Below are 9,172 nucleotides of genomic sequence, written 5' to 3'. Positions count from 1 at the left end.
ACAGAGCCAGTCCTGCAGTTGTATTTGGTACTAATGTGCTTTTATTTGGGCCTTGCCCTTATGCTCACTCTTACGTCTCCATGGCACACGGCTGATGGCCATGAGGGCAGGCTGAGGACAGTTTCTGACCATCCATCTGACCAGGGCGCTGGAGCCCCCCCATCCGAGCCTCTCTTCTCCTTGGGAAGCCAGAAGGTCCACTCCGGTTCCTGGCAGGAGCAGCCTCCCTTCAAGGGTAGCTGTCAGCGTATGAAAACTTGGGGATAAAATATTTCTGTACCGATTGCTGCTTCTCAGTGAACGTCTTTGGGGAAACCAGCCTCTCAGGGCGCGACGGGAATGGGTTCAGGTTGATTTTCGGCAAAGGAAGTTTCACAAAAGGCACAAACCCCTTCAAGAAATAACGCGGGATGATGTACGGGAAGTAAAAGCCGCCATCTGAAGGACGTAACAGAGAGCAAAAGCAGAGTTACCCATGAAGAAGAGCTCTGTTCCCAGCATAAGAATCCTCACACCTCTGCTGCAGTCCCTCATTCAGACATCAATCCAGGACACCGTGTGCAACAGACTTCCCTCTGTGAGACACCTCTGAAGATGCCAGCCACAGATGCAAACGAAATGTTAGGAACAAGATCCACCAGAACCAATTGAATCCGGCAGTGAAAGGCAAAAGCGGGCATAGGTGGTGCTGTGCACTGCAATGGGCTAACAGGCACAAAAGAAGGATATGCTTTTTTAAAAAAATGATAGGCCTTCCTTTCCTTCCCCATGGTGGGCTCAGAACGACTTTCAACAAATGCGTACATTAAAACATCAATTGAGGGAGGGAGGGAGGGAGGGAGGGAGGGAAGGAAGGAAGGAAGGAAGGAAGGAAGGAAGGAAGGAAGGAAGGAAGGAAGGAAGGAAGGAAGGAAGGAAGGATGTAATTAAAATTCTGAACTGTAAGTAGCCAATTAATCCATGTACAGGAAAATCAGTAGTACCTCTTTGAAAATATAGAAGTTCAGTAGAACCATTCCAAAGTTGTAAATAATCAACAGTGATCGCAACTGGAAAGGCTCCCTTGTCTTCATCCATTTGGGGCCCAGCCAAACAATGAGGAGGTAAATAGTGCTGATAGTCAGTGTTGGAAATGGAGAATGCATCAAGGGCTCAGAACAACTTTCAACAAATGTGTACATTAAAACATCAATTGAGGGAGGAAGGAAGGAAGGAAGGAAGGAAGGAAGGAAGGAAGGAAGGAAGGAAGGAAGGAAGGAAGGAAGGAAGGAAGGAAGGAAGGAAGGAAGGAAGGAAGGAAGGAAGGAAGGAAGGAAGGAAGGAAAAGAGAGGGAAAAGGACCAGGGGATGAAGAAGATGGAGAAAAGGCCAGCTGTGCGGAATAGCTCCACCTTGTAGCCCTGGTGGAATAGCTCCGCCTTGAAGCCCCTGTGGAGTCGTACCAGGTGCCACTGAGCCCTGGCCTCATTTGACGGAGCGTTCCACCAGGCTGGGCCCGGAGCTGAGAATATTCTGGCTCTGATCAAGGACAGCCGGACCCTTTTCGAGCCACGGACCACGAATTTGTTATCGTCCGCAGGGCAGAGTGCTCTCTTGGAGATGCATTTGGAGAGGGGGCCCCGTAGGTACAAGGGCCCCAGACCGCATGTCAACAAAACAGCCTCTGCTCTGTGTCTGCATTGCCGGGTGCTCAGCTAAACCTTTTGTTTGCCAATTTTTACAACTTACTCCATGTTTACTGTGAGGGCAGCAGAACAAGGAGGAAATCTCACAGCAGAAGGAAAAATTAACACTACAGTGGCGGGGGGGGAGGGGAGACCATCCCTGGCTGCTCAGGAGTGCAGGGGTGGCTCCACTATCAACTTGATCACATTGCTCACAGCTGCACATCGTGGTATTTACACGCCCAAGGTGAGCGCCCACATGTGGCCCAGTCCTGCCACATGCTATTCAGTGGGACCTGAATGGCTAAGAGGAGATTGTGAGCCTAGGCACTTACGCTCTGGAATTCTGTTCCTCAGCATGGCGTTGGTTTCCCCCAATCGCAGGATGGCCTGACGCCTGTTGCAACAAAGAACAGTGCTCTGTCAAGGACAGCAAGACTCGGTTACAGGGGCGGTCTTTCATACGCAAGGCCCCACCATCACAAACGACATGGCAGGAAACCTTGAATTGGCTGAAAGGACAGACTCAACTGGAAGCAAGGCCAAGAGAGACTTCTGCGGGAGGATTTCTGAATTAGTTGACAAACACAGACTGGTATTTCCACGGTAGATTTTGAAGAATAACCCAACAGACATCTCATCCCACTGATTCCTTTTACTTTTGTTTTTACTGTATTTTCATTAATGTTATCTCCAGTCCTTCTTTCTCACTGGGATTCAATGCAAATTATACAGAGCGAGTCAGTAAATGTTAGTCTGGAACGAACCAAAAAGAACTGAAGCGCAGCGTAAGTGTAACCCCCATGCTCAGAATGGGTTGACCCAATAAGGGGTGGAGACTCAAAGCAGCAAGAGGCTGCAGAGCTCATGTAGTCTGGAGGAGACAAGGCTACCAGACTCGGACCTTGGTTGTATAAGCCCTGAACACCTTGTTAAGGTAACTGCAATGTTGTTGGGAACTACTGGGAAGGGAGTTGTTTATTTTTGTTATGTTGTAAATGTTGGAGTTTATTGTTTCAGGGTTTCTTTTTGTGGTTGTGATGGGTGAGAGTTCTCCTGGAAACCTTCATCATGTTGAATCCTGTTCATCAAGCCCTTGGAGTCTTCAGGAGCCAACCCACTTGCAAAGAAGAGTTGGACTTGGCAGTATCAGTAGACTGTAAATATAAGGACTTGAAAATGCAACCTGAACAGGACCTTGAAGTGTGACGTTAAATGTTGATGTTTGGTGTTATATGTTAAGAAAGTAAGCCCATTTTGTTTTTAAAAATTGTTGTTGCAAACTCATTCCAAGTTCTGCCCCACAGAACCCACAGAGAGAGGTTACAGAAGCATTACCATGGCACGTTATGCGGTGCGAAAATCACATACTTGGATCCTACTTCAGTTCTACACAGCAGCATAGATCACAGTCCCAGATCATTTATGCAAGCAAATGTGTAAACGATCCTGCTCAGTGCAGCCCCCCGTTACCTGCGCGGGGGGGCCCCTCCTGGACCACTGGCTTCTGCGTGGGGGCCCTCCTCAGGCAGGCCGCTGGAGAAGCCTGGAAACCATCCTCAGCCGCCGGGAGCCCCAAGCAGAGCGGAAAGGGCAGGCCGAACAGCGATGCTGGTTCCAGCCCACTGGGGATCCCTCGCTTCCCCTCCCTTCTAGCCAGTTGCTGCAGTGGCCCTGGCGGCACAGAGGCACTCTCCAGGGCCACCGAGGCCCCAGACAAGAGGGGTCTTCTGGGCTAGGGATGCCAGCGTCCAGGTGGGACCTGGGGATCTCCCCGAATTACAGCTCATCTCCAGACAATGAAGATGGGCTCCCCTGGAGAAAACGGCTGCTTCGGAGGATGGGCTCTGTGACGTTGTCCCCCTCTGAGGTCCTCTCCAGCCTCCACGTCCAAATCCCCGGGAGTTGCCCAAACCTGGAGTTGGCAACACTTGTCCCCACCTCCCTCCCTCCCTGCCAGTGGCATCGGGGCGGGGGGGAGGAACCTGGCTAGCCTCCTCTGGCCCTTCCCTCCCAGCCCCCCCAGCTCAAGCCCAATAGTCTGCAACAGCAAAGGCGTGACTCGTCCAAATTCCTGGGCTCCGTGGATGGTGTTGCCCCTTCCCCGCCCAACCTTCAGCGGCCCCTCCCCTTTCTGCCAGGTTTCAAAGCGCAGGGAGCACACTGACGGCACCCCGAGTGGGGCCACGGCTGTCGAGCCCCCTTGCCCGCTTGTCACCAGCAGCGCCCCCCCGGGACGGTGGCAGCAACTTACTTCTGGATGCGGGGCAAGACCATGACAGCGTCTTTGGGCATCTCCTGCAGCTCAGCCACCTCGTCCGCCAGCTGCCGCTCCAGCTGCTTTTCAGCAAAATGATTGATGGCGTCTACGGGACGCACCGACCGGGTGTCCCTCCATCGTGGGTGAGTCACTTTGGCCTGCCAGAGGGAGAGGGGAGAGGGCTGCAGGGCCGACTCCTGCTCTGAGCCCCCGCCCCACCTGCTCAGGAGCTTCTCCCTGAGGCTGTTTCCAGGGCTGGCGGTTTGGGGCCACTGCATGAAATTAGATGGAAAGGAGGAGGCCATTCCCCTTTTTCAGGAGCAGCAGTGACGCAGTGGCGAAGAGCAGGTGCACTTGTAACCCCCATGCTCAGAATGGGTTGACCCAGTAAGGGGCGGAGACTCAAAGCAGCAAGAGGCTGCAGAGCTCATGTAGTTTGGAGGAGACGAGGCTACCAGACTCGGACCTTGGTTTGTATAAGCCCTGAACATCTTGTTAAGGTAACTGCAATGTTGTTGGGAACTACTGGGAAGGTGGTAGTTTATTTTTGCTATGTTGTAAATGTTGGAGTTTATTGTTTCAGGGTTTCTTTTTGTGGTTGTAATGGGTGAGAGTTCTCCTGGAAACCTTCATCATGTTGAATCCTGCTCATCAAGCCCTGGGAGTCTTCAGGAGCCAACCCACTTGCAAAGAAGAATTGGACTTGGCAGTATCAGAAGACTGTAAATATAAGGACTTGTCAATGCAGCCTGAACAGGACCTTGAAGTGTGATGTTAAATGTTTGATGTTATATGTTATTTGTTAAGAAAGTAAACCATTTTGTTTTTAAAAATTGTTGTTGCAAACTCATTCCAGGTTCTGCCCCACAGAACCCACAGACAGAGGTTACACACTCTGATCTGGAGGAACCAGGTTTGATTCCCAGCTCTGCCGCTTGAGCTGTGGAGGCTTATCTGGGGAATTCAGGTTAGCCTGTGCACCTCCACACACGCCAGCTGGGTGACCTTGGGCTAGTCACAGCTTCTCGGAACTCTCTCAGCCTCACCCACCTCCCAGGGTGTTTGTTGGGGGGGGGGAAGGGAAAGGAGATTGTCAGCCATTCGAGTCTCCTTAAAGGGGGGGGGGAATATAAATCCAAACTCTTCTTCTTCTTTGGCATGGGTCACTCACAGCAATGAAAAGGCAGAGCTGACCCCTCCCGGGGTTGTGAAAATAAGAGCCAGAGAAGTAGAGGACCCAGCACTGGTCACATTCCCCCCACCCTGCATCCAAGGCGCCCCCGCCTGTGTGCAAAGGAAAGGCCTGGCCCAGGAGGGAGGTGGGCACAGACCTTTGCCTCGGCTGCCACGAGGACTCTCCCACCTCACCTTTGGAGAATGCGGACATGAATGCCTGGGAGGCGGCTTGTGCTTCAGAGTTCGGTGTTCCTGGAAGGAAGAGAAGCAGCCTGTCAGAGCAAGGCCCACCCTGGGCCGGGCAAAAGAACTCCCTCGGGATGGGCGGGGGGGCGGGGCGGGCGTGGCCTGCATCCAAACTAAGTCTAAATCCAAACTCTTCTTCAAACTCTGTTGCTTCCTGGCCTGGATTGGTAACATAAAACCCTGCCCTGCATCTTTTCCAAACTCCATTCAATACTTTATTTTCTCAGACTCTGTATGAATTAATCACTCTGAGATGAGAATAGGAATTTATATTGTTTTTCTGAGACTCAATAAAAACTCTCTCTATTGACGATACGGTTGTCATTCCTCAAAGGTCTAAAGTCCTATAGAAGGATCCTGGTATACATTGGTGAAGAGATTCCACCGTTCCCCACCCCTTGCATAAATTGAAATCTCCCACAGTAATTGACTTGGCTGCAGACCACTAATTTGGGCAACTCTGCGGCCCGAAGGGGGGGTGCGACATCCACTCCACACCCCACCATTTTTCTCCCTCTTTGCCTTCTGTTTCTTTACCGCTCCTTGATGGCCGTGCCCAGTGGTGGGGTCCAAAAATTTTAGTAACAGGTTCCCTCGCCAGCCCCCCCCCAGCAAAGGGGGCAGAGGCGTACCTAGGCAAACCTGAGCCCTGGGCAAAACCTGAGTTGGATGCCCCCCCCCCCCATGGGCAGCCACCCCACCACGACCCCAAAAAATTTTTTTGCACCAGGTCATTTCTAAATCATCATCACATTATAGAAAATACCCTAACTCAAATCTGAACACAGCAATGGTGAAACACACAGGTTCTTTGAGAGAGACTGGTGAGATAAAAGGTACGAAGGCTGAGAATCAATGAATTGCAGTACCTGAAAGGGATTAACCCAGTTCAGGGAGTGACATTATTAGTCGCAATTGCTATATGGAGCCTTCACGTTCAAAGGCAGGATGCCTCTCGGGGAGGCGAGGGCGTGGAGGTGGAAAAGCGGACCCAGTTAGTAACCCCCTCTCGGCACAAACAAATAATTAGTAACCCCCTCTCGGGAACTGGTGAGAGCCTGCTGGATCCCACCTCTGGCCGTGCCGTGTGGCCCTTGGACTGAGTTCTGGCGCTCTGGGGGAGGCTTGGATGGGTCAGCACCCCGCCCCAGCTGCACTCTCTTTTTATAGGGCTTTCTTCTGAGGGGTTTTCGTTACACTGTGCTGCTTTGGGTTTTCCATCTTTCCTGCTGTCTGCTGAGCCCTAGGAACAAGCTGCAGGGGTCAGGAGAGGGCTACCTGTCTGCCAACGTGGTCCCCAAAGAGGGCCTGGGGGCCACATGTGATTTCTGACTGACACATCGACGGCAGATCTTCTCTTCAGGTTGGCTGGCTGAAGACAGGGGGTTGGTGTGGGATGGGGGAGGCTGTCATGAGCCAGCTCTCGGGAGACAAGGAACCAGGTGCAGAGCTACAAGACACCACAGACCACGGGCTGGCTCCTCCAGAGGATCTTGCAAGTATCGGAGCCAAGCCGTTCCCTTCCAGCGGAGGCCAAGTCAAATGTGGTGCAGCTAGAAGAGCCCTCAGCACCCTCAGATGAGCCAAGAGCTCCCAAAGGCACCTGGTGGGCCACTGCGAGTAGCAGAGTGCTGGACTTGATGGACTCTGGTCTGATCCAGCTGGCTCTTTCTTGTGCTCTTATGAGAGATGAACCAGCCGCGCAGTGAAGACAAAGGCGGAGACAGCAGCTCAGGGGTGAAAAGGAGAGGTGTCTGCATCGCAGTTCGTATGGCAAAAGGCTCTATGAGCTGGAAACAGCAACATCCAAGGAGGACGGAGCTGTTGCAGGATCTTGGCCTTGTAACTCCAAGCCATCCTGTGTAAACCCTGCCTTGGGCTGGGCTCTCCCTGGGGGCAAGGAGTCTGTTTCAATGGGAAGCTCCATGCACCTGGTTCCCTGCTCCACGCCTTGGTTCCTAGCCTGCCTACCTGCTTGAATTCCTGGCCTATTTGATCTCAGACTGCCTGACCTCGCCCTGACCTTTGGCAGCCCTAGCTGACACCTGCCAGTGTAACCCCCATGCTCAGAATGGGTTGACCCAGAAAGGGGTGGAGACTCAAAGCAGCAGCAGAAGGCTGCAGAGCTCATGTAGTTTGGAGGAGACGAGGCTACCAGACTCGGACCTTGGTTTGTATAGGCCAGTGGTGGTGAACCTTTGGCACTCCAATTGGAGTGCCAATTGGCCATGCTGGCAGGGGCTGGTGGGAATTGTAGTCCATAACATCTGGAGTGCCAAAGGTTTGCCACCACGGGTATAGGCCTTTAACACCTTGTTAAGGTTTTTTTATGTTTGTAATGGGTGAGAGTTCTCCTGGAAACCTTCATCATGTTGAATCCTGTTCACCCAGCCCTTGGAGTCTTCAGGAGCCAACCCACTTGCAAAGAAGAATTGGACTTGGCAGTATCAGTAGACTGCAAATATAAGGACTTGAAAATGCAACCTGAACAGGACCTTGAAGTGGGATGTTAAATGTTGATGTTATATGTTAAGAAAGTAAACCATTTTGTTTTTAAAATTTGTTGTTGCAAACTCATTCCAAGTTCTGCCCCACAGAACCCACAGATAGAGGTTACACCAGCAGCAGCAGCAGCAGAGACTCAAGCTGGCCTCCTGCAGTCTCAGATGTTGGCCTCACTAGTTGTTGGACTGGGGCCAACATTACTCCAGAGTCAGGGGAGGCTGGGAGAAAAAAGGGAGCGTCAATTTAGCTCCATTTCCCTTCACAGCCTGTTTATAGTACCTGCATTACTGAAATCCCATCTGATCTGAGCCAGACTGAGTTTCTGGAGGCGCCCCAGAGATGCCACCTGGTGAACAAGGTTGTCTTGGGGGTTCCGGGAACAGAAAGTGTCTGGGCTACACAAGGGCTCGTTGTAATTCCTTCCCTTGTTCTGTACTCCAAGGGAGGTTTCTTAAAATTGACTCGCAAGAGTGGAAATGCCCCCACTGTACTATAGTGGTGCAATCCATGGAACATATAATGCTTAACTGCCTCAAATATGAAGAAGCTAGGACCAGGCTTTTGACTCTGCTTCCTGCTAAGTTTAAGGAATACTCTGTTGCTGGGAAGGTTGCATTCCTACTAAACAACTCTTCTTCTGTGATTTTAAATTCTGTAGCTAGGTTCCTTTTAGGAACTTTGGAATAATACCTGTGGTGGTTTTATGTATGGAACATTTGCCTGGATAATGCTGGTTGTTATATTGGTATTATGCCTAATAAAGGTTTTATGTATGTAATATATTAACCAACACTACTAAACCCAAGTGTCTGGGCTTGAGAGGATGAGACGGACGGCTGGGAAACCAGAGGTGGTTCTGGGCTCACCCAGTAGCGCAGTTTGTGGCTGGCCAAATCAGTTGGGTCTGTTAGGAGAAGCTTCTCTCAGCTTCTGATAGCGGTGAAGGATGACAGCTCAGTCCACTTGGGATGCGGCCGTTCCTTGCTCAAGAGTAGCCTCACCAACCAAGTGCTGATCTTGTTTCCCTACATTGGATGCCATTTTCTTTCTGTCCTGAAAACTGACCCCACTTCTTGGAGCCAGGAGAGGAGCTTCTGCCTGAACATAAGAACATAAGAACACGCCAGCTGGATCAGACCAGAGTCCATCTAGTCCAGCTCTCTGCTACTCGCAGTGGCCCACCGGGTGCCATTGGGAGATCACATGCAGGATGTGAACGCAATGGCCTTCTGCGGCTGTTGCTCCCGATCACCTGGTCTGTTGAGGCATTTGCAATCTCAGATCAAGGAGGATCAAGATTGGTAGCCAGAGATCGACTTCT

The 9,172-nt window shown here is 51.4% G+C and overlaps 1 protein-coding gene across 1 annotated transcript in view; it reads right to left on the bottom strand.

Annotated features, from left to right (window-relative positions):
* Positions 1-34: 34 nt before the first annotated feature.
* Positions 35-9,172, bottom strand: part of WDR97 (WD repeat domain 97) — a 50,919-nt gene continuing 41,781 nt past the window's right edge. Inside the window, exons 17-20 of the mRNA XM_048482679.1 lie at positions 5,293-5,352; positions 3,919-4,082; positions 2,000-2,061; positions 35-438 (exon numbers count right to left, since the gene is read on the bottom strand). Coding sequence (XP_048338636.1) covers positions 230-438; positions 2,000-2,061; positions 3,919-4,082; positions 5,293-5,352 — 495 coding nt within the window. The 3' untranslated portion in view covers positions 35-229. The remainder of the gene's footprint in view (positions 439-1,999; positions 2,062-3,918; positions 4,083-5,292; positions 5,353-9,172) is intronic.

Source organism: Sphaerodactylus townsendi, unplaced genomic scaffold, assembly GCF_021028975.2.
Source record: "Sphaerodactylus townsendi isolate TG3544 unplaced genomic scaffold, MPM_Stown_v2.3 scaffold_19, whole genome shotgun sequence".
Lineage (NCBI taxonomy): Eukaryota > Metazoa > Chordata > Lepidosauria > Squamata > Sphaerodactylidae > Sphaerodactylus > Sphaerodactylus townsendi.
Note: the sequence above shows the minus strand (reverse complement) of the source record. Positions and strands in the feature narration are given on the sequence as shown.